Below are 24,675 nucleotides of genomic sequence, written 5' to 3' on the forward strand. Positions count from 1 at the left end.
TAATCTTTAAATGGTAGAGCAGTGGTTCTCAACCAGGAGGCCGGGGCCTTTAGAGGCCCTCAACAAACTTCCAAAGTGATGTCAAGGTTTGAAATAAGCATAAAAATCAAAACACACACACACACAAAAAAACACTAAAATGTACCCCTTCAACAACAGTTTTTTTCTTTCCTCCTTCAAGAACCAGAGTTTATACTGCCTTAAAACAAACCTGGATGAAGTAGGCTAATGTTAAAAGTCTGATTTTAATTTAAAAAAATCATGAAAATGAATTAAATCTTAAAACTCAATGGAAATTGTTTACAATGAATACACATTTTTCTAGTTATGCCATGCTCTAAAATATTATATCAGGTAGAAACTGTGAATAAGAACTATTTTAAAAAATCTGTATCCTTAATCCTTATCCAGTAAATTGACTGGAAATATCATTAAAAACCATTGGTAAGAAAAATCGGGAACCTCAGACAACATTTGTCTTTTAAAACTTCTAGCATGCTGAAATGTATTGTTGTGCAGTGGGTGACCTTGGAGTCTAAAAGTTTGAGAACCACTGGTATAGAGTGTAAAAAAGGTGTAAAGCAGGACAATGACCTAAGGAGCCCCTTAGATTTGATACTACAATATAACAACAGAGTTGAACCAACCATTTGCATGCCACAAAGCACAGCCTACCTTCAATTTCTCCTCCAGGGGCTGAGATTTTGGAAATACATAAGTGTGTAGTGCCAATGACATCATTGTGGCTGGCCCGATCCCTGAAAGAATCAGAATAGGAAAGGATAGAAGATAAAAACAATTTATCACAAATTAAACAATCCATATTAACATATGGTGGCTATTTTCGAATTTGAACTGACCAATCTAAAATGCGTATCCTCATCTTTTCACACATGGATGGGAACTGGAGTGAAAAACAGACTGTTAATAGACCTAATGAAGGACTTGCTATGTAGCTCTGTGAGTTGAGTGTTTGTCCTTTACCCTAATAGGCAGAGTGAGGCTCTGGTTCCACTGAGGATTGGCGTTTTTCTCCAGAATCTTACTACTGATCTAGAGATATAAAAATATAATATCAGTACCTTTTCAGCAACTTATGGATACCTCATGATTAAACTAATTATGAAATCAGAAGTACCGTTTTTCCTGCAAAGTTAACCTCCACGAATGGATCCACCAGGTTCTTTCGATTAGTTTCAAAACCAAGGAACTGTTTGAAACCATCCATAAGAGCGTCATCCACTGTCCGAGGAGAAAAGCAGATTAAGAGATGAAACAAAAAACGCACGTCTACACACAAGTGTGTGTGATACTCACTCTGAGGCAGGTCTTCTGCCCTGTACACTCGGAGGGTAAATGTGGCTCCTGTCAAGGTGAGACCAGCTGGTCTCAGCAGGTTCCCCTCTATATCCTCCTTTTCTTCCAGACCCTCTTTCTTATCCATCTGACACACAGCATTGGTGTTTTCAAAAGAATGAGAGAAGTCTATACAATAAGGTTCAATGCTTGATCACGCTCTATCTATCTCTCACTTACCGGCGCTTCATCACCTGCAGCCAGCACAAACAGGCTGACCTTTAAATAGCCTCTGGCCCCTGCAGAAAGATCATCAGGGTCTGCCAGCAACAACCATTTCCTGAGAATAGCATGTCCTGTTCAGTGGAATAGAAAAAAAGAATGCTAAATATAAATATGGCTTCAATTTTAAAGGCAACATGCTTAATTGAATTTCAGTCTGACTGAAGATTCAAAACATTGTCGAGGTCCAAGGTTTGTTTGTTCTGAGACACAATCAAATGAGCAATTAATATCACATTATTACTATGTGGTACTTACGGTGTTCATTATACACCATGCCAACATCCAGCTGAAAGACAAAACAATGAAACCAAATTAGCACTATTATTAGCGAAATCTGAAATAACAGACACATGCGCTTTGAAAATGAGAGATCAGAGGGGGAAAAAACATGCCTGTAACCAGTAAAGAAAACCAAAATAAAAAAAATCCTGGAACTCAAGAAGATATCATCAAAGAGGACAATGGTTAAGAGGAGAAGGGTGATTAAGAGGGAAGAAAAATAAGAAATAAGAGCAATTCTACCTTGAATTCTCCAATGACTGAGTCTTTCCGTAGTGACTTTGAGTCAAATACCTTGAACAGAACAGAAATAGAGATGATAACTGAAGGTTTGTGTTAAATGCAAACAATAGCATCAACTACATTAATTCGGACAGTAACAGAACTTACGGTTATAAATATAGGCTCATCAAAAAGATCTGAAGGTTTCTCATAGAAGTTTAGAAAGAAAGTCTGAAAGTAAAGAATAACATTTACCAAGCGTTATCTGAATTTGTTTACATGATTTGTATTCCCCCAGTAACTAAACAGTGGGAAAATAAATAGTTACCTCATCAAAAAATGGATTATTGCCCTTCTTGATGCGCGTTCTCTTTGTCTGTCCTCCAACTGTGACCTTGACGACTGGTTTAATGTTAACACCAGGGAGCTGCCTTCCCTCAATGATGCGCAGCCGTACCTAATATTAACATACAGTATTAGCACTTTTTAAACTTTTCTTTTGATATAACATCTATTGCCCATCTATATAAACATTACTAGTATTGTTCTTTTTATTATCATACTTAATATAATTTATCAAGGTCATGTCGTGGCCTAATGGTTAGAGAGTCGGACTCCCAATCGAAAGGTTGTGAGTTCGAGTCCCGGGCCGGCAGGAATTGTGGGTGGGGGGAGTGCATGTACAGTTCTCTCTCCACCTTCAATAACATGACTTAGGTGCCCTTGAGCAAGGCATCGAACCCCCAACTGCTCCCCGGGTGCCGCAGCATAAATGGCTGCCCACTGCTCCGGGTGTGTGCTCACAGTGTGTGTGTGTGTTCACTGCTCTGTGTGTGTGCACTTTGGATGGGTTAAACGCAGAGCACAAATTCTGAGTATGGGTCACCATACTTGGCTGAATGTCACTTCACTTTCACTTTCATCTCCATGTTAGAATCTGCCAAATGACAAATTTATTTGTACAAAGAGTCTGAATAGATGCACAGCCTTTAACATCAGTAATAAAAGATAAACGAAGCCTTATCTCCTTCCTACTAAAGGTATTTGTTTTTTTTTCCATTTAACTATAGGTTGTTTAGTTAGTTGGATTTTATTATTTATTTATAATTTAGTATTTTTCTCAACAAATCGTTCAGCTGAGATGAGAACCAATAGCTTAAATATGCTTTTCTGTTATTCTTGGATCTATTCTAGAAAACAATGCTCAGATGTTAGCGCATACTGTCTTGCCTAGAGCAAATAAACGAGTTTAAAGGCAAAATACATTTTTGACATACTCCACCTACTTTGTATTACCACAAGGTGGCACTATTTTAAAAGCAGAAGCATAGAATGAAAATAATAGCACATTTAAATTAAGTGGACAGGGTTCGACATTCAATTCAGATAAATATAATTAGGGAGTCCATTCTGTACGATCAATAAGAAAACACTATTAATCTACTTATTACCATTTTTCAAGCCATTTTCGTGGTGGCATAATCACAGAAATACACAAAAAAAATGAGTGGGCAAGTTGTGGATTCATTCACACACATACAGAGATACACATATACACACACCTGGAGGTCCTGGGGTTTGTCAGACAGGGGAATTTTGTTGCTGTTGCGTTTCTTTTTCTTAAGGCCGTGGTTAATGTTCGGTGGGGTCTTTTTGGGTGGTGCTGTAGGGGCCCCAGTGTCCTGACCCAGGGGCCCTGGCACAGGTTCAGGCTCCTCCGCCACCTCCATCATCAGCATGCTCTCAGTGTCCTCCTCGCCCATAGTGTCCAATGAGAAAACTACATATACACAAGTTATAAACAACTATCTGATGCAGCCCTGATTTGACAAATATTAGTGTTATTAAATTAAAGCATCCTTTAATAAAGCACTTGCAGTACATGTGTGTATGAAGGGAAGCTATATTCAATGTTAGCACACTGACCTGTAACTGTGTCTAGCTCTACTGGCGTGTGCTGGGCTTCTGGCTGTGGAGGAGGCTGGAAGATGGGAGCCATGCCTGGAGGAGGGATGTAAGAAACCTGCAGGGTAACTGTGGCCTGAAAGAAAGAACACAGACTTAAGATCTGAAATCATGCAACAGCAATGTGAAAATATGCAACAAAAATCTACCTCTAGAAAAAAACATAGCTGCACAGTTGATTTCAAAGTCGATAAGAATAAAGAATGTTTCTTGAGCAGCAAATCAGCATATTAGAATGATTTCTGAAGGATCATGTGACCCTGAAGACTGATGTCATTAAAGTAATAATTCAATTATATTTCAAAATAATACTGTTTACTGTATATTTTTATCTGTATTTTGTATTTTTTACCTTACTTAACTCTGAAGATGTTAAGCACCTAATCATGCTTTTTCTTTTTGTTGCAAGTATACCAGTTTTTTTTAATATATATATATATATATATATATATATATATATATATATATATATATATATATATACCCTTTTTCCCCCTTTGTAGAATTTTGTATTTGTGTAACATTGCTAAATTAAATGTGAAATTGCTTTGAAAATACTTGAATTATTTTGAAATTACTATTAAAGTTTTTTGGGAAGGGTGGGAAAGAAAAGTTGCATGCTAAAGTTGTTTTTGAGATTAGACCGGCGTCAGGGTGATACCTTATAATGTACTTTCCTGAAATTATTTCCGGAGTCAGCTATTTCAAGAGAACAAGGATGCAAAGGAGCTAAGAAAACCAACTCCACCTTTCCCTCTCCATCACCCAACGTCAACCTACACGCATGCATACCCACACACAATGCCAGGAAGTGGCACTATGGTGTAAGACAAAGCCTTGTAGTATTTCTTAAATTACATGTGGGACAAGGATGACGTGAATTTATGATGGAAAATATTCTTTTCAGTACGGAGAAGGGAAGTGCAGACTGTAGTAGACATGAAGGTGGGATGTTGCCACCAACAGGATAGGTCCAAGCTGTACATTTTTCAATCTGTGAGTGTGAAAGTTAATTTGATAGATGTTCAAGTCAGTGTAAACAGTGAGAAACAGATAAAACGCACCCCTGTGCTGTTTCTTTTGGTGTCTACCAAGGACACAGTGAAAGTAGCAGCCAGATTTGGAGAGTTGAGCACATCTCGAAGAGTGACCCGACACTCCCCGAGAAACCTGTAAAGATACACAAAGGGCTATTTAACAACTGTCATGCTATTTCAAGATGAGGATTAATGCCAAGAAATAAAAATACACACAGCCATGCTGTTACTAAGCTAAACAACTGTGACACATGACTATGCATCTGACCCTGAATGACAGATTTTTCACTGTCTGGCAAGCTTTTCTAAAAATTACTGTTCTTCTGTTTCATTCTTAGGCTCAGATAAGGTTTTAAAGGAAAGAGAAGACATGGCAAACCACCCTTGCTAACTTCCTGTGGGAATTCCCCTCTTCCTTCCTTTTCTTTCCCTCCTCTCCTATTACAGCCCTTTATTCCTTTATTATACTGATGATATTTCACCCAATATTCAAGTGTGTTATGCTAATATAGCATTTACTGACTCTTATATTCATCTCTGTTATTTATTTGTGTGCTTATTCGACTAGTAAACAGACGAAACATAAATAAAAAAATAACAATGTTTTGGCATGAAGATCACTGGTACTGATGTAAATGTTTTAATTTAGTCCATTGAAACATATCGGTTTTTGTAAAATAAACTGTTCACTGCAGAAATTCAAACTTCACTACACTTAAATGTGACAACCTTTTTTTTTTCAAACACAATGAGAACAAGACATTTTAACACATTTTTTGGTACCAGGTTTTAAAGGCAACAATACAGTAGCTTGGAAACCATAGCAAAAGCAGTGCATGCTTGGATATAACCTACTGTTCATAAATTTGGCGTCAGTAAGATTTTTTTTTTTTTTAAAGAAATCAATACTTTTATTAACAAAGATGCTTTTAATGGATAAAAAATGATAGTTAACACATTTATAATGTGACAAAACATTTCTATTTCAAATAAATGCTGTTCTACAGAATGTTCTTTTAATCAAAGAAACCTGGAAAAATCACGGTTTCCACCAATATATTAAGCAACAAAACTGTTTTCAACATTGATAATATTGAGAAAAACTTTTTGAGCACCAAATTAGCATATTGTAATGATATCTGAACGATCATGTGTTTATTACAATTACAATTCAAATTACATTCAAATATAATTCATTTATTTTAAATGAATCAATTTATCAATTAAATGCACCCTTGATGAGCATAAGAACGTTTAAAAAATCATATCAATCCCAAACTTGTAGGTAGACAGTTATTATACAAGCATGGATGACCTTCTATTGCTTAGAAACTAAAAATGTAAATGTGTGAGTGGGATGCTGTATTGAAATAAATACTAAAATCAAAAAAATATTAATGTGATAGTTTTTTTTTTAACTATTTGAATTTAAAAACTTTAAATTAAAATTAAGTTGACATTAAATACTGTTTTAGGTGAACAAAATTACCTAAAAGCACATTTAGTATGTTCTAAATAATTTCTTAGAGGTTGGATAAAGCGAAAGGCCAGTAAGGAACTACTATTGGTCATAAGGAGAATATGGGAACGCAGAGCAAATGAAGTGGATGTTTACCACGTTCCACACTAATGACCCTAGTCATTTAAACAAAGCTGCATTCCATAAATTCTACAACAACTGAATTGTTGAGCAATTGTTTCATGTTGGCAGAGGAGCTGCTTTTGTATAATATTCTGAGGGACACATACAGTACACTCTTATGAACAGAAAAAGAAACATAGAAGTGAAGTAGTAAGAAATTAAAAATGAGACTGAGAAGTAAGAAATGAGAGTACAAAAACGAGAAAAGGGACTTGCCTATTTCTGCCCATTTTTTCATGGTCCTTGACCACAACATGAAGCTCTGCTCCAGAATCTAAAGGGACACCCTTCAGGTCCCACTCAAAACCCTGGGAGAAAGAAAAGAGGGATGAGAAAGGGACAGAATCATGTATTGGCAAAACATTTATAAATTTCATTATAGTAACAGTAGTGGTTAATTAATGTTTGTGAGTTAGATATAATAAGTGATTAACCAACCTCATTCCAGACAGGATTGACATTATTTTTGATGACTTTGGTCTTCTTTTTTGTCCCTACAACAAAAGAAAGAATACAGTTAGTGTTTTTTAACTGAGTTTTCCATGAAATATACACTAAAGTTTAAAAGTTTGAGGCCAGTAAGTTTTTTTGCAAGCAGATGAACACTTTTATTCAGCAAGAATTTATTCATTTGCTCAGTGGTGTTATGTAGGCCTAGTAGTGGCAGTGTGCGGTTAATGTTACAAAAACATTATTTACTTTATTAGTTTATTTACATTCCTGACATATTCACAAGGTCTAGATCTGGGTTGCAGGTAAGGAAAATGAATATTTATTTAATCAAATTTGGAAAAAAGAAAATTAAAACAGAAACATATTATCAGAACAGGGCATACGAGGACAGTGTGTCTGATGTAATATTCTACAGTGGCTGGCCTCCAGTAAATCCATGATGAAAATGTTTTCAGTGACAATGGGTACTAACTTCCACCTGATAAATACAGATGAAAGATTTCCACAGGGACACAGGTTAGGCTTGTACTGGTGAAGGACAATTCACAGCCTATCTAATGAGCAGACACACATATTTCAAGAAGTTTTAGACCTTGTGCTACAAACAGTAGCAGCATGCACAAACAAATAAGCTACCAATATCATGGTGTACCCATTCAAATCACCACTGGTCTGTCACGCTATAGAGTGTTTCAGGAAGGAGCTCTGCTTATCTTCCTGTTTTGGTTTTAGATGTAATGAGGTATGTGAATAAAGCAAGAACAAGCTCCTTTGACACATATAGGCCTACACTCACACTCTTTACCTGACTAAAATAGACCTGGAGCCTGAAAACCTTTGCACAAGCCAGAAGAGGACAACAAAAGATGGAGGATAAAGACAAACACTGGCATGCCATGACATCCTCCACCAGAATGTGACGGAAACTGGCTGGAATGTTCTTAACCGTGACCCTCAAAGTCCTGGGCTTTATTTAGGGTGCATTTCAAAACACATCAGATTGTAGTCGATGGGTGGATACAACTTGAGAAATAGCCAGGAAACCGAAGCTTTGATAAGTATGAGTTAAAAATAACAAGACTGAGATCCTAGAGCTTCTGGCCCAGTCCAAATACATGCATTCAGTTTGTATTAAACATAAACTGGATCTCTAGATACAGATACAGATACAGATACAGATACTGATACAGATACAGATACAGATACAGATACTGATACTGATACGGTTTCAGTTTTGCCACATCAGACTGAACAGAATTGTTGGTTGTCTTGTCGGCAATACTAACAGTCCACCTTTTTCTGTCAATACCTTTCATTTTAAAAACACTTGCCGTCTGCACATAGTCAGTCAAATTCTCATGCAGTATCTCTCTCTCTTGCAAAGTCTGCATGTATTATTGCTTACTCAGAGCTCAAATTAAGGACTCTGGCAGTTGGACCGGGAGGATAATTTGCATCTGTGATGTCTATAAATGGAGATGGTATTTGATACCGTGCCCGAAGAAAAAAAACACTTACTGCAGCTAATTTATGTCTTCCAGTCTCACCCCCTCTCTTAAACATTCACATACAAAGGAAGACACACATATAAACACAAGATCCCTCTGATTATGGAATCAGACTAATTGCGATTCAAATGGAAGCTGTCTGAAAATAAAACCCAAAATGCATATCTAACGAGTTATGGGAACTAAATGGAAAAACAGATAAGAAAAGTAGATGACCTCCAGATGTGTCTAATGCAGTGACCTACTCTTTGTTCAACCTAGAATAAAGGCCAGAATACCTGATTTCCCTTCAATTGTTTAGTGTAATTGTTTATAGAGTGGTTAGAGTGACTCAGTATCTGTTTCTGTCAGAATGAGAGGAAGCCTTTTCATCACATGACAAAGAGGTGGAAAAAGAGATGACCCTCAGTAATGATACACTACATAGAGGAAATTCACAACTGTTTTATGTCAAGATATAACATGCACAGATAAGGGGATTTAGGGAATTTTTCCAACATAATGCAAATTAATGTAATGAAGAAAATGGAATAAAAATAAGAAGAGGAAAAAATGAACGGATGAACAACCAAATGAACAAATCAATGTCGTTAACTAAAAGGATTGTTAATTGTAATAAAACTTAAATAAAATAAAATATTAGATAAGAAAAATCTACAGAAATTAGAAAGGTTACATTGCCTTTACTAACTGAAAAGCTAAATAATAATATATATTTTTTTATTACAACCCGAATTCCGGAAAAGTTGGGACGTTTTTTAAATTTTAATAAAATGAAAACTAAAAGACTTTCAAATCACATGAGCCAATATTTTATTCACAATAGAACATAGATAACATAGCAAATGTTTAAACTGAGAAAGTTTACAATTTTATGCACAAAATGAGCTCATTTCAATTTTGATTTCTGCTACAGGTCTCAAAATAGTTGGGACGGGGCATGTTTACCATGATGTAGCATCTCCTTTTCTTTTCAAAACAGTTTGAAGACGTCTGGGCATTGAGGCTATGAGTTGCTGGAGTTTTGCTGTTGGAATTTGGTCCCATTCTTGCCTTATATAGATTTCCAGCTGCTGAAGAGTTCGTGGTCGTCTTTGACGTATTTTTCGTTTAATGATGCGCCAAATGTTCTCTATAGGTGAAAGATCTGGACTGCAGGCAGGCCAGGTTAGCACCCGGACTCTTCTACGACGAAGCCATGCTGTTGTTATAGCTGCAGTATGTGGTTTTGCATTGTCCTGCTGAAATAAACAAGGCCTTCCCTGAAATAGACGTTGTTTGGAGGGAAGCATATGTTGCTCTAAAACCTTTATATACCTTTCAGCATTCACAGAGACTTCCAAAACATGCAAGCTGCCCATACCGTATGCACTTATGCACCCCCATACCATCAGAGATGCTGGCTTTTGAACTGAACGCTGATAACATGCTGGAAGGTCTCCCTCCTCTTTAGCCCGGAGGACACGGCGTCCGTGATTTCCAACAAGAATGTCAAATTTGGACTCGTCTGACCATAAAACACTATTCCACTTTGAAATAGTCCATTTTAAATGAGCCTTGGCCCACAGGACACGACGGCGCTTCTGGACCATGTTCACATATTCCTTTTTGCATGATAGAGCTTTAGTTGGCATCTGCTGATGGCACGGCGGATTGTGTTTACCGACAGTGGTTTCTGAAAGTATTCCTGGGCCCATTTAGTAATGTCATTGACACAATCATGCCGATGAGTGATGCAGTGTCATCTGAGAGCCCGAAGACCACGGTCGAAGGTCTCCGGCCTTGTCCCTTACGCACAGAGATTTCTCCAGTTTCTCTCAATCTTTTGATGATGTTATGCACTGTAGATGATGAGATTTGCAAAGCCTTTGCAATTTGACGTTGAGGAACATTTTTTTTAAAGTTTTCCACAATTTATTTACGCAGTCTTTCACAGATTGGAGAGCCTCTGCCCATCTTTACTTCTGAGAGACTCTGCTTCTCTAAGACAAAGCTTTTATAGCTAATCATGTTACAGACCTGATATCAATTAACTTAATTAATCACTAGATGTTCTCCCAGCTGAATCTTTTCAAAACTGCTTGCTTTTTTAGCCATTTGTTGCCCCCGTGCCAACTTTTTTGAGACCTGTAGCAGGCATTAAATTTTAAATGAGCTAATTAAGTGGATAAAAGTGTAAAATTTCTCAGTTTAAACATTTGCTACGTTATCTATGTTCTATTGTGAATAAAATATTGGCTCATGTGATTTGAAATTCCTTTAGTTTTCATTTTATTAAAATTTAAAAAACGTCCCAACTTTTCCGGAATTCGGGTTGTACAAACATGAAATTACTCAAATGAAGCAAGTACAACTGAAATCTAAAATATTTGTAATAAATATAAATAAATGCTATGATAATATTTAAATAATAGTAACTACTCTCTTTGAGGGAAAATGATTTTGAAAAAATAAGTTTTCACTTGAAATTTAGAAATCTCTGTTCTGGTTTCTGTTCAGGATAATGATCACTAGTGATCTGCTAAATAACACAAGGCAGGAACTGCATTGTCACTCTGAGCATCCTGCAAAATGAAGTCCCCAAAACAATCTACATCCTTATTCACTTAATTTTCAATAGCTTAAAAGTAATTATATCTTAATTATATGTGTTCTTGTTTTGTGATTATTTGAACAATCAAATAGGATGATTAAAGGAAGAAAAGTATTTTGTTGCCATGGAAACTCAGTACACAAAAACACATCTAGCTCATCAATCCCACATGCTCACAAACGAATGTTCCTGTACATCCCTGCGCTGGAACAGGAAACATGAACAATGAGAGGAACTGCCACTCAGTTTGTGAGGCAGTCTAAAACAAGTGTCCGTCACATTCATTCATTCAGTGCAAGAACTTATAAAAATAATTCATCCAGCTCAAATCTATCCATAAATCTAGATTATGTAGCATCTTGCAGTGATATGATCACTCTGCTATTAGCTGTAAATAGTGTAAATAGTGTTCCTGTAGCTCAATTGGTAGAGCATTGCGCTATCAAGCGCAAGGTTGGGGGTTCGATTCCCCGGGAACACATGATAGGTAAAAATTGATAGCCTGAATGCACTGTAAGTCGCTTTGGATAAAAGCATCTGCTAAATGCATAAATTTATATTTAATTTAATTTAATTTAATGATCCACCGTCAATTGGCAGAAATCTGCTTTGTACCTTTCAACAATAAAAATCAGACTAACCAGTCAAAAACGTCCCTTTGAACTTAAAAGTGAAATTACTTTACATAAAATACTATTCATGTTAGTAAACAAATGCATTTTTACTATACTGGTTTGCGAACAAATAGCACTCATCTACCGAACAGTCTCAAATACTGAAATCTGCATCTGATCCTACTTTTTCATGCCCTCAGCTGGATAGACAACCACATTTTTGATGTCATCTCTTACCTCTAAAAGTGATGCTAGCAAGCGGGTCACTATGCCTCTCCCCTTTTTCTACATTTCTCAGATTGGTCGCCCTCTGTAGAAAACAACTCAACATGCTGCCTTGATGCCCAAAGTCTCCAACAAGAAGCAGGCCAAACTACCATCAGACCACAAAAGAGAGACAGATCCTGACAGGACCTTCACAAAGGTTGCTCTGAAGATAAACGTGTCTTGTGATCTTTAGGTCCAAAGCTGAAGATGAGTGTGGCATCCAGAATGGAATGTATCAGGGGGTTGTACAAACCAACCACAATCTTGAAAATCAATTTCTGTTTGCGTCCCTGATAAGGCGTCCAAATTGATAAATGTGTTTCACAGTCTTCTCTCACATGCGTACACAGAGACTGTCATGTAGGAACTTACGAAGCCAAACTTAGTGTGGACCACACTTTCCTCTCCAGTGACCCAGCCCATAACTCCAGAGGAAATTTAAACATTTCCTGCAGCTTGTTCCTCTCTCCTCATCCATCTTTTCTCTACAGTCTTTTAATTAACATATAAAACATTAATGAATATAAAACCTCTTTACGTTTAAAAAAAACTTGTATAATGCAGTGGATTTGTAAGAACAACATCTTGTAACAATTAGTGTAAGCAAAAGATATTTTGGGATTTAATGGCACCTGTAATTACCAACATCAAAATCCACTCATTTAGAACTTACAAACGTTAGTTATTACACAGTTTTATTTTATTGTGATAATATACTGTACTATAAGAGTCTCTGCTGTGGTCTCTGTGTAGGCTTGTTTCCTGTTAGATGACATTTCCAGGCGAGGAGCACCACCTACTGCCATGACTTGGTCAGATTTCTGAAGCCTGAATGCACATCTCGCTGACTTCTAAAGTTTTGATTTTATGTTTTGAGAGCCTACTAATCAGCCTGACACAGCAACTGTCGTTCAGCCAATGGTATGAGTTTGGGGCGAGATGCTTCAGTTTGTCCACCAATGACAGATGACGGGAATGTTCACATAAGTTAGGCCTTATATTTGCAATACAGTCTGCTGATGCTAGCCTGCACACTTCACCTTTAAGCTTGCATCATCCTGTCGTAAAAAAATGAGATGAGATTAAAATGAGATGATGCCAAATTTACACTGCAAAGGTGAAACACAGAAGCGCTTCTGAAGAGGCATGCAGGTGTTTGTCCACAAACTCTTTCTTGCTGTTCAAAGGTGGCATGAATACATTTACACAGCAATTACAACCATATACTTTGATAGGGACTGAGATGGGTCAGAGCATGCAAAATTTAGTCAGGCTATTTTCAAGCATTGCACCTGAATTTTGAGCACTTGGCTGTATAAGATGCCTATTTGAATGATTTACAGGAAATTTAGCTAAATTTTGGATCATTAATATGTGAATTACTGTATTTAAATGAAATATTTTTATGTAAAGAAATGTTGGTTTATTGTGATTTGCAATGTCCTTTTTTGTTACATCTTCCAAAGCCTTAGCAATAAAATGCGCAGCAACAAAACTATATACAAAGCAATCCAGTAGAACTGAGAACACAAGACTATGCTCTCATAATAGTGCATAAAAATGCATCACTGAATGGATGTAATGGAAGGTAATGCTGTATTGTATTGATCTCATATCTTGATTTACTTAAGTACTTTAACATAGACATCTCTGCTTGCTGGTATATGATTGCCTCATGACTACAGCAATGACAAGCCCTCTATTGAGCAAACAAACTGCATTCCTCAAGAAACACTAAGGGTTTGAACCCTGAGGGTGACCGAGCTTGCATATCTGTTGCAGATAAACATTGAGCAAATTTCAGGTCAATGTACTCAAGTACCTGAATATGAGAAAATATTAAAACAGCCAGCTGTTTGAGCATTCAGGATCTGACATACTACCATTCAAAAGTTTGGGGTTGGTGAGATTTTTTTAATATTTTTGAAAAAAGTATCTTATGCCCACCAAGGATGAATTTTTGTTCAAAATGACAGTGAAAAACATTATATTGTGAAATATAATTACAGTTGTTAATAATTGTTTTCTATTTTCATACATATATGTATAAGTAGATCAGCAGCACTCTCTCACACACACATATTCCAAGTGCAACAGGACACCCATAAATATACACAAGAGAGAGAGACTGCAACTGCTTTTCCAATAATAGCCCGCTGGATGGAATGTGGAAAGTAGAAAGACTGACAAAAAGACAGTGAGCGAAGAGAATCAATGTGATCATGCAGAAAAAGAATATGGCAATTTAGAAAAGCTCTCTGCAACATATTCTACATAAAAAACTCTTACCTTCATAAGTGACAGTGCAGTAGGCATCGCTAATGTCCTCATCATGCGTCAGCACGTTCTGGGCGCACAGAATAAACACACGCAGCATGGGTGGACAGTGATAAGGGAAGAATCCGCAGCTAGTAACACTTGTAAGTCACAATACAGGGTACTGTGGTCCCAGAGATGGACTACTGGGGGTGTGTCCGGATCCCAAATAATTCCCAGAGAAACAGTCTGGTTTTCACTCCAAGAACAGAAAATGAAAAGAGAAGACAGGAAGGAGAGGTAGAAAGAAAAAGAGTAAAGCTCTGCCAAAGACTGCACACAGGACAGCAGTCTGATGGGACTGTAGCTGGTGTGCTGCTGCCCTACTTCCCGGCACACTCACACACAGCTGGCTCTAAACCCCCTGACTCATATACACACTGCCCTTTCAATCACAGTCTGCAGCTCCTTTTAAAGGGACAGGAGACTTTTGGTCAGCACCTGTTAAAGCAACCGTGACTCACAAGTTTTGGGAAGTTCACTCCTGCTGCTATCTACGTTGCTGACAAAACATTAAGGAAGGTTTAAGAACAATTGGCAATGTTCAGCACTGTATAGATGTATGGAAACTGGAAAAGGTTTTAGACCAGAGACTGGGATGAGAGACACTTTCCCATGATACTTCTATGAAGATTCAAACCTAAAATAATAAAATAAACCTAAACTCAAAACCATCCTCATAATTCACATAGTCTACTTTATGACTTTATTAAGAACGTGTGGCTCCAATTTAAACAATTCACTTTAAGTATGTTAACATTCCTCAGTGTGAATCCATTGTTTTTAAAACAATGAAACATTGATTGAGCATTCTTTTTTGTTTTTCAGGTTTAACTGATAGTAAACTAGTAACTGATGAATCTGCCATTATTATCGTCCTGCAATTCTGGAACATGAGGACACCTCAAAATACATAACACTGATGGGCAGTTAATTTCATGATTTTTTCCTATCTTGTTTTGTCATGATCCCATTATATCTGCAAATTTTGTTTCTAGATTAACATTGATTCCACATCAGAATGTAAACAAAGAGGACAATTACAGTAAATGGAAATTTGCACACACCTTTAAAGAAACGAAACTTAACTGGGGTGGGGCAATTTAGCCTACTGTAGATACTCAAGAGCTACTTCTGTACAGTAGTAAGTCTTTTTATTTATTTAAGCTTAACATTGTTTTTTTTTTACCTTGAAGGTGTCCTTTTGTTTGAATGCACTTAGAATTAAACATAGTTTAAGACCAAGCATGGTTATACTGTCAAATGATGTTCACAAAATGACAACTATAACAATGATAATAAAAATTAAAAAAGAAACATTACTGGTCCAGTTCTCAAATAGCGACAACCTTAGCCTTATTATAAAAATAACAACTTGCAAAGAAAAAGGTGTTCTATCAGTATTACGCAATATTTTAAAGTGAAGTGAAACTGAAACCTATTTTACCTCTTATAAAACCTGGTCTGATCTTCTTTGTACTGTACTTTTCTCCTGAGCCGGAGACAACACTAACAGATAGGTGAGATTAATTATTTTCATACATTTTACAGAGTGAGTACTACTGGTATTCCAAAAGATTTTTATGTTTTTCAGCGACATTTCACATGTTAGTCAAATTAGATTGACAGTGAAGATTTGCAAAATCATACTGTGTGTATATATATATATATATATATATATATTATATATATTAGCTATTTCCTGCCTGTTAGTGCTCAATGCCTGAAAATAAAGTTATAGATTACAACGCAATGCTCATTCTACTTTTTTAATCATATAATGGTGTCCCTGTTTCTCCACTTACAGTCATGACTTCCTTCAGTTCATCCCTCTCTGGTGAGCTGCTCCAGTGCCGTATATGTCTGGAGGTGCTCACTGACCCAGTCACCACTTCATGTGGACACAACTTCTGTAATGTTTGTATTGAGGCATGCTGGGAGAGTGGACAGCTCTATCTTTGCCCTCTCTGTAAGGAAGGATTTGATAGTAAGCCAAAATTGAAAATAAATGTAGCATTTCAAAAGGTTGTTGACCGTTACAAGGTGCATCAACAGCCAAAGGAACTCCAACACCAAACAAAATCATTTCATCACATTTTATGTGATGTCTGCTCTGAAAACAAGCTAAGGGCAGTAAAGTCTTGTTTGCAGTGTGTAACATCTTTCTGTGAGACTCACTTGACCAATCATAAAACTGCACCAAGGCTTGTAAGGCACAAACTGATCGACCCCGTGGACAACCTGGAAGATTATATCTGCAAAAATCATGATAAACCACTGGAGATGTTCTGCAGGGACGATAAGACCTGTCTGTGTCTGTTTTGCACTGAAACAGAACATAAAACTCACAATGCTGTTTCTATTGAAGAAGAAAGTGTACACAAGAGGGTAAGACAAAAGATATGAGAGAAAATATTTTAGTATGTCTATTCAATTATACTTAACAGAATTGTTCACACAAAATGAATTTACTTAATTCCACGTCATTCTAACAACTTCTGTGAAACAAAGTCCATATGACTCACATTTTAGAATTCTTTCTAAAGCAATTCAATAGCTTGTGAGGCAAACAGATCACTACTGGCTGATATTTTGATGACACAAAGCACTAAAATAAACTACAAAAACTGCACATTAAAGCTACAGGTAAAAACATCAGTTAATAATTAACATTTTGGCTTTTTCTTAACAAATGATAAACATAAAGTTGCACAAGTGTATGTGTAAATTTTGAACTTTAAGGTTGAGGTGTCCTATTCCTTAAAAAAAAAAAACATCTCAGGTTACGAATGTAACCATGGTTCCCTGAGAGGGAATGAGACACTGCGTCCTCTGAGGGGACACTATGGGGAACACCTCGTCGTGACCCGTGTCTGAAGCATACTTTGAAAAACGCCAACGTGTTGGCCGGCGACAGCCTCTGACGTCGCTACCAGCGCGACTATAAATACGCGCCCGTAGGACCCGTCACTTATCTTCTTCGTGAAGCTTGCGTCCGAAGCATGGCAGGAAGCTAGAGGACGCAGTGTCTCGATCCCTCTCAGGGAACCATGGTTACATTCGTAACCTGAGACGTTCCCTGTCAAGGGAACTTCGAACTGCGTCCTCTGAGGGGACACTATGGGGAACAGTATACCCACGCCGCCATGTTGAGGGGAGTGCAGGCCAGAATCATGGCAAACACTAAGCACCAACTCTACCATTTCACCGGGAGTCGCCCCTGGGATGGTTCGACGGCTGTCTATGACATTATCCCTTGTGGCCAAAGGCCTAAGCTACATACCCAACTTACCTGTAGGGCCTTGGCCCGGGGTAGAGCTGAAGGGCTTGGAATCACAAAAGATTCCTTTAAAGGGATACGGCTAAGAACCTAGCACTTTCTTCTACCAAGTCTTGCCTGTCACACAGGGGCTACTGCTAGCTTTCGCAAAAAAACTTGCCGAAAGAGCTGTCCCAACAGTACTCTAGTAGCAACGCCCTGTTCTAGATAGGTATCAGAGGATACCTGGGTGGAGTGGCGCCCAAGATGAACGGGGCTTTAACCGACTCAAGAAAGGGCACGAAGCAGCCGCGCGAAGCCCTCACCATATAGGATTTTAGAAAGAACCCAGAGTACTAGCTTGCGAACTTACCACAGTGTGGATTTCAGAAAGTGTGCAAAGACTTCACGTGCACACTTACCATAACATGGATTTACAAATACTGTTCTAGGGAGGGGCTCTTGTGGCACTCTGATAGAGCAGCTCGTAGATGGAATGGCCCGGGAGCAGAGCAATTGGAGGAAGGCATGTACAGATGAAGCCTCGGCCACGTCTGTACCATGGCGTCCAGCCCCAATGGAGCTGGATGAGTCAGAGGAAGCCAGAGGGGATAGTGTGATGCTCTCTCGAGCCGCAAAACTGATCCACCCAAGTCTGGCCAACCTCTCCAACTCAACTTCAACACCTTGATGCGAAGGCGCCATTCCCCGAGCCTCAGCCCCTGCCTCAGCAGGATGTCTGCTCTCACAGTGCGTCTCAAAAACAGTATATAGTATTGGAGTGCTCCGTTGAAAAAAACGAGAATTCAGTCTCCTATGAGAGGAGGGCTCCGAGCTCAGAGTAGCACGCTCATAGGTGACCCTTTTCTTTGGAAAAGGGGAGCGCTGCTAAACTACCACTATATGTGGAAGTTCACCTACAGAGAGGCCTAGAGAGGCCTACTACCTGTTACCAGATAACCACCTTAAGTGGAAACTGAAAGTAATTTGGAACTCAACTCCAGGGAGGCCTGGTGAGGCCTACTAGCTGATAACCACAGTATGTCCACACAACCCCTCATGTTGAGGGAAGCGATGCTTGAGGTGTATAACAAATACACACTGGTTGAATGAAGCCCATAGAACCCAGGGCTAATCATCTTAAGAAAGGGAATGAAGCGGAGCGCGTAATCCCTACCGTACAGGATTTCATAAAGTGCGCAAAATCTTGCGTGCACACTTACCACTTACGTGGATTTCAGAGAGTGCGCAGAGTCTTGCGTGCACACTTACCACTTACGTGGATTTCAGACAGTGCGCAAAGTGTTCACATGCACACTGACCACCATGTGGTTTTGAGAAGTACACAGGCTTATCGTGTGTACAGAAAGGTGCCTAAGCATCGCAGAGCCGCTGGATCGCACGGGAGAGGCAGGCTCCAACCCTCAAGCGAGGGGAGCATCACCTGAGGCAGTGCATACAGAAGACTTCCGTAACTACCACCTCCCAGGATGCGCCAAGCGGCCAGACGGCCCCTCAGGGTGACCTGGCCAGACATCCATGAAATTCCCTGCAGTGCTGTGCCAGTTCTGACGACAAGCCAGGCTCCTCGTTAGGGGGTGTGGGATGGACAACCGCAGAGCGTTTGCCTCCCACACGCGAGTCTCACTCCGCGGTGGGTGTCGCGCCCCAGGGGGCGGAACCCACACGGCGCGGCCGCCTGCCGAAAGCCTGTGATCTTGGCCACCTAATACCAGAACACGAGGCCGGAACTGAGCACTGTAAAGGAAACTCACAGAGTTTGTTAGTAGACATATAACCACCAGCAACATAACACCCATAAGCAGATAAAGAAAGGGTTACATACTCACCCACCATCCTGTACTGGAGTCCTGCTTACAGGGCGCCCCTTTTTGGTCCAGACCGTCAGTAAGGTGGTTACTATGAATATAGGACCAACCAGAAACATCATAGGTCCAGGATAGGAGACTGTTATGTGAGAAACTTTCCAACTAACCTCGATCAGGTGGAGAGCTGGTGGCTACAGGGGGAATTAGACAGGGGAGAATAAGAACAGAAGTTAAAAACGTCCAAAGGAAGTGAATAACTCCTAGGTATCACGCGCCCTTGCTTCCCTGAACTTTTCGACCACCATCTCGACGGAGGTACCGAAAAGCTCAGAAGGCGAGACCGGAGCATCGAGAAGAAACCCCCTTTCTTCCCTACCAATGTCTGCCAGGTTCACCCACAGATGTCTCTCCTATACCACCATGGCCGCCATAGACCTACCCATGGCGGAGGCGGCCTGCTTGGTAGCCCGGAGAGAGAGGTCTGTGGTGCGGTGCAGCTCGGTTACCTGGTCAGCTGAAAGGCCCTCGCCTGTATCCAGGTCCTTCAGCTTTCAGCCTGGTAAGCCTGAAGCACTGCCATTGTATGGAACGAAGCCACAGCCTGACCTGCTGCTGCGTATGATTTACCATTTAAGCGGGATGTATCGTGGAGGGGCTTAGATGGCAAAGAAGGAGATTTAAGAGAGGATGTTTCCCCCACAGAGAGATAGCTAGCCAGCGTCTCTTCTACAGGGGGCATCCTCTCATAGCCGTTTTCGTGCATGCCCTCGATATTAGCATAACTCGTATGCTGAAACCGATGGATGCGAGAGGAAAACGGCATCTTCCATTCGTTTTCGACTTCCGCATGTAAGTCAGGCAAGAATGGAAGGCTCACCTGGGCTGGAGGGCTATGGTCAGACAAATAAAGCTCATCGAGGCGACCTCGCGACGTTACCTTTCTGGCACGCTTCCTAATTTCACCAATTTCAGGTGAGCCTAATTTTGCCGTGGCGCGATCCATAACCTCTAACAGCTCCCCATACGCAGGGCAGGAGGATTGAGGAGGCTCAGCCTCAGCTTCTTCTCCACTCTCAGACATCTCCTGCTCTTTCTGGGTAGAACCCAGCAGAGCACTAACTTCACCTGTGATCCCCACGAACTCATTCTCCTCCGTGCCTCGGCAATGGTGGGACCTGAGCCACGGGGACCAGATGGCTGTCCCTCATTCCTCGAAAAGAGAGACAAACGAGAGCAGAGCTTTTTCACAGAAAAATGCTCGCAGTGCACGCAGATTGCCCCCTCAAGGACATCACTCGCGTGCTCTTGGCCCAAACAAGAGACGCAAAGACTGTGTGTGTCATCAGGTGTCAAATAACACTGACGTGGATGCACACACTGTTTAAACGCCTTACTAGTGGATGCCATGATAACAATGATAGATCGCTCTTACCGTTTTGGTCGTTTCTCAGATGCACGCTTCAAACAAAACAGTCAATGAAGACGAAGAAGATAAGTGACGGGTCCTACGGGCGCGTATTTATAGTCGCGCTGGTAGTGACGTCAGAGGCTGTCGCTGGCCAACACGTTGGCGTTTTTTCAAAGAATGCTTCAGACACGGGTCACGACGAGGTATTCCCCATAGTGTCCCCTCAGAGGACGCAGTTCGAAGTTCCCTTGACAGAGAACAACATTTTACTGTTATTTTGAAAAACATAAAACAACTAGAAATTGAATTGCCAACATATGATGTGAAGAAAGTATTGTGAAGTAAATTGATGAAATCTAATAAACTCACTGCGAACAATACTTTCATACTTTCCTGTTGTAAGAGAACTGTTCTATGTGTGTTTACATTTGATGCATTTACTTAAAAAAAAAAAAAAAAAAAAATATATATATATATATATATATATATATATATATATATATATATATATATATATATATATATATATATATATTGTTTCTGTCCTCAGGTTCAACTGGAAAAGACACAGGCAGAAATAAAGCTGATGATCCAGGACAGATGTAATAAGATTAAGGAGATAAAAAACTTGGCAAAGTCCAACAAGGTGTGTTGTTTATAGTGAAAAATCAACAGTTTTTATAATACAACTATCTACTGTATAGAGGTGGTGGACAGAATGTTTTGGAATCTGATTTGAATTCATTGTCTATTATTCTTCTCAATATAACTAGAGGACCAACGTGAGAAATAAAGCAAATAAAGTTGAGCTGTTTACCGATTTGATCCACTCCATTGAGAGATGTCAGTCTGAGTTGCTGGAGGTGATGGAGCAGAAGCAGACAGCTGCAGAGAATCAGGCTGAAGAGCTGATTAAAGAGCTGGAGCAGGAAATCACTGAACTGGAGAGGAGAAACACTGAGCTGGAGCAGCTCTCACACACTGAAGATCACCTGCACCTCCTACAGGTCAGTGTCTCTCTTACTGCTCACATCACAGGACAACACTACTCATTCTAAAGCATTTCTCTGCTCTCCTGCATTGCACCAGGTCTACTCATCTGTGTGCAGCCCCCCAGAAGTCAAGAGCTGGACTAACGTCAACATTAACACTGATCTACTTAACACAGACATTCTGGATAAAGCTCTTACTTGCCTCAAGGAAAAAGTCAACAAGGAACTGAAAAAAATCCATGATATCAGTAAGCATTACAGAAGTGAATTTATATGAACTTAAGAATACCTTTCTATGCAAAATGGGCATGTTTGGTTAGAACATTTTATCCATAACAGTGATTTAAAGGGATAGTTCGCTCAAAAGACAAATTCTGTCATCATATACTAACACTCACATCACTCCAACACTGTATCAATTGCTTCCTTCTGTTAAACACAAACGAAGATATTTTTCATGAAAATTGGTAACCAAACAGTTGCTGGTAGACTTTAATAGTTCTATTTCTTTATACAGTTTTTTATACTATAGAAGTCAATGGATACTAGAAACTCTTTTGATATTTACCGGAGAAATGAGGTTATATGCAGTTTTTTTATTCTGTCTGCCAACAACATCTGTGCAAACAGCAGTTGTCTAATAATATTTTCTGATCAGTTATTGATCTAGTGATTAAATAATGTTTGCATCAGTCTAGTATTTTTTTGTTTTTTTTTTACTGTATATTAAAACAATTTATTTTACAGCTCAACCTTCTGTTGTTCACGGAATCAACTTCAATCCCCCAACATCACAACCTTCAACCAATAGGATATTTGCTCCCTCCCATCATTCACTGGTACCTAAAAGTTCTTCAGCTATGGAGAAAATAGATACTTTGAAAACACAGAAGAGCATCCTGACAGAGATCTCAAATATTAAAACAAGCAAAAATCAGACAGAGGGCAAAATCTACTTTACTCTGGGTAAAACAGACTGTGGCCCTCGCTCAGCGAATAAAGCAGAAAATATTAATAAGCAAGTGAATATCTCATGGTTTGGTCTGGGTCTAAATACAATACAGCAACTTTACGGAGGTAAGATAAATATGACTAATATTAACATAGGGTTAAGGGCTGCTTCTAATGCATTCATCGCTTTACCTGTGTTTTTCTTGAAGTGGATGTGATTTTGGATCCTAACACAGCTCATCCTAAACTCCTTCTGTCTAAAAATGGGAAACAAGTGAGTCATGGTGGATCCTGGAGAGATGTTCCCAATAACCCTGAGAGATTTGACTCGTCTGCTTGTGTCCTGGGAAAGGATGGGTTTTCCTGTGGGAGGTTTTACTTTGTGGTCCAAGTCGGTGATAAAACTGAATGGGACTTAGGTATGGCTCGAGAGTCCATTAAGAGAAAGGGGAAAATAACAGTGTGCCCAGAGAAAGGATTTTGGTGTATTTGGCTTAGAAATGGCGGTGAATATGTGGCTAATGAATATTGTCCTGTTCCTCTTTCTCTGAAAGACAAACCCCAGAAAGTGGGGGTGTTTGTGGATTATGAGGAGGGTCTGGTCTCCTTCTACAATGTGGAGACCAAGACTCTTATCTACTCCTTCACTGGCCAGTCTTTCACTGAAAAAATCTATCCATTTTTCAGCCCTTGCTACAAAAGAGGAGATATTAACTCAAAGCCTCTGATTATCCATACTGCCTAATTACAGTGCAATGCAAAACTATTCCTTTAAAGAAATAGTTAATACAACAACATATGTGGTCAAAGAGTTTTTGTTGTCATGTGTTTGTTTGTTTATTTATATTAATATTTAAATATTAATTTCATGCCTGGCTAGGTAAATGTGAAGTTCAATGTGATGCTTTTGTTTCATGCTTCAACATCCTTCAATCTGTAGTTTCAAGAAATAGAAAATATGAGTCGCTGCAGTTCAGAGTAATGGGCACTTGTTATATCATAATGTTATTGCTTAGACATAAAATAATGATTGTCTTGCTGATTGTACATTCAATTATTTTTTTTTATTTTCATTTTTCTTTCTTCATTTTTATTTATTTATATGCTTTATTTCTTATTGTACTAAACTTGTTAGAAATCCTAAGTGGGAAAGTGGTTATTACCACACACCTTTTTAGTTACGAACAAGATAAAAGAAATCGGTTTCAAAATAATTAATCAATTATATCCTGTTAAACATTGTCCTAGTAAGTTTAAGAAGGATTTTTAAAAAGTTGTGGTATGATGTCTCTATATTTTTCAAAGAAATGGTACTCTTTAATTTTAATTTGCATTTCAAAAATTTAGTTTTTAAATATTTTAATTATGGAGATGTAAATAACGAAGTTTTTGTTATTAATCTATTTATTTTGTTGGTTAAGTTTCAAATTCATAAGTGTAAATTTTCCACACAAAAAAAGTTTTTTATAAAGAATATATATTACTATCGAAAGGTGCACAAGTAATTTTGGTGATGCTTGTCTATGATTGGATTTTTTTTGCCCTTTATTTATTATTATAATTTTTTATCCTTTGTTACCCTTTATATTGTCTGTTGTATTGTCTTGTATCTGTCGTTTAAAGCATAATAATAAAAAAAAAGAAAAAAGAAGATAAGCGAGGTGTGCTCTCATTGGCCAGCTATCCAGTGCATTGTGATTGGCCAAATGTTTCAAGTGTCTGATGGAAATGTTCAACCCCTCAACATATACTGTTATGG

The 24,675-nt window shown here is 38.7% G+C and overlaps 2 protein-coding genes across 13 annotated transcripts in view; one reads left to right on the forward strand and one right to left on the reverse strand.

Annotated features, from left to right (window-relative positions):
* LOC132118799 (dysferlin-like) overlaps positions 1 to 14,843 on the reverse strand; it is a 73,449-nt gene extending 58,606 nt beyond the window's left edge. For 5 of the 12 annotated variants that reach the window (XM_059528675.1, XM_059528670.1, XM_059528671.1 and 2 more), the window contains exons 1-16: positions 12,132 to 12,521; positions 7,165 to 7,220; positions 6,943 to 7,034; positions 5,112 to 5,217; positions 4,009 to 4,123; positions 3,645 to 3,862; positions 2,411 to 2,539; positions 2,251 to 2,313; positions 2,104 to 2,154; positions 1,837 to 1,867; positions 1,537 to 1,652; positions 1,318 to 1,444; positions 1,139 to 1,242; positions 985 to 1,053; positions 861 to 904; positions 676 to 758 (exon numbers count right to left, since the gene is read on the reverse strand). In XM_059528675.1, the coding sequence (XP_059384658.1) occupies positions 676 to 758; positions 861 to 904; positions 985 to 1,053; positions 1,139 to 1,242; positions 1,318 to 1,444; positions 1,537 to 1,652; positions 1,837 to 1,867; positions 2,104 to 2,154; positions 2,251 to 2,313; positions 2,411 to 2,539; positions 3,645 to 3,862; positions 4,009 to 4,123; positions 5,112 to 5,217; positions 6,943 to 7,034; positions 7,165 to 7,220; positions 12,132 to 12,225 (1,498 nt within the window). In that variant the 5' untranslated portion in view covers positions 12,226 to 12,521. Of the gene's footprint in view, positions 1 to 675; positions 759 to 860; positions 905 to 984; positions 1,054 to 1,138; positions 1,243 to 1,317; positions 1,445 to 1,536; positions 1,653 to 1,836; positions 1,868 to 2,103; positions 2,155 to 2,250; positions 2,314 to 2,410; positions 2,540 to 3,644; positions 3,863 to 4,008; positions 4,124 to 5,111; positions 5,218 to 6,942; positions 7,035 to 7,164; positions 7,221 to 12,131; positions 12,523 to 14,450 lie in introns of those variants that run through there. The other 7 variants (XM_059528677.1, XM_059528676.1, XM_059528674.1 and 4 more) reach the window with 3 other exon arrangements.
* Positions 14,844 to 16,263: 1,420 nt separating this feature from the next.
* Positions 16,264 to 23,720, forward strand: LOC132118946 (E3 ubiquitin-protein ligase TRIM39-like). The gene is made up of 6 exons (XM_059528702.1): positions 16,264 to 16,865; positions 21,524 to 21,619; positions 21,747 to 21,980; positions 22,063 to 22,213; positions 22,713 to 23,042; positions 23,126 to 23,720. Exons 1-6 carry the CDS (start codon positions 16,287 to 16,289, stop codon positions 23,659 to 23,661), a joined length of 1,926 nt encoding a protein of 641 aa, XP_059384685.1. The 5' UTR covers positions 16,264 to 16,286; the 3' UTR covers positions 23,662 to 23,720.
* Positions 23,721 to 24,675: the final 955 nt, after the last annotated feature.

This window comes from Carassius carassius, chromosome 3 (genome assembly GCF_963082965.1).
Source record: "Carassius carassius chromosome 3, fCarCar2.1, whole genome shotgun sequence".
In the NCBI taxonomy this organism is placed as follows: Eukaryota; Metazoa; Chordata; class Actinopteri; order Cypriniformes; family Cyprinidae; genus Carassius; species Carassius carassius.

What these genes read in the sequence shown, in the direction of transcription:
- LOC132118946 (XM_059528702.1), top strand. Translation starts at nt 16,287, where the DNA reads ATGACTTCCTTCAGTTCATCCCTCTCTGGTGAGCTGCTCCAGTGCCGT. An exon ending in ATCACCTGCACCTCCTACAG is followed by an intron (nt 21,981 to 22,062) that starts GTCAGTGTCTCT and finishes GCATTGCACCAG; the next exon opens with GTCTACTCATCTGTGTGCAG. An exon ending in GAAAAAAATCCATGATATCA is followed by an intron (nt 22,214 to 22,712) that starts GTAAGCATTACA and finishes TTTATTTTACAG; the next exon opens with CTCAACCTTCTGTTGTTCAC.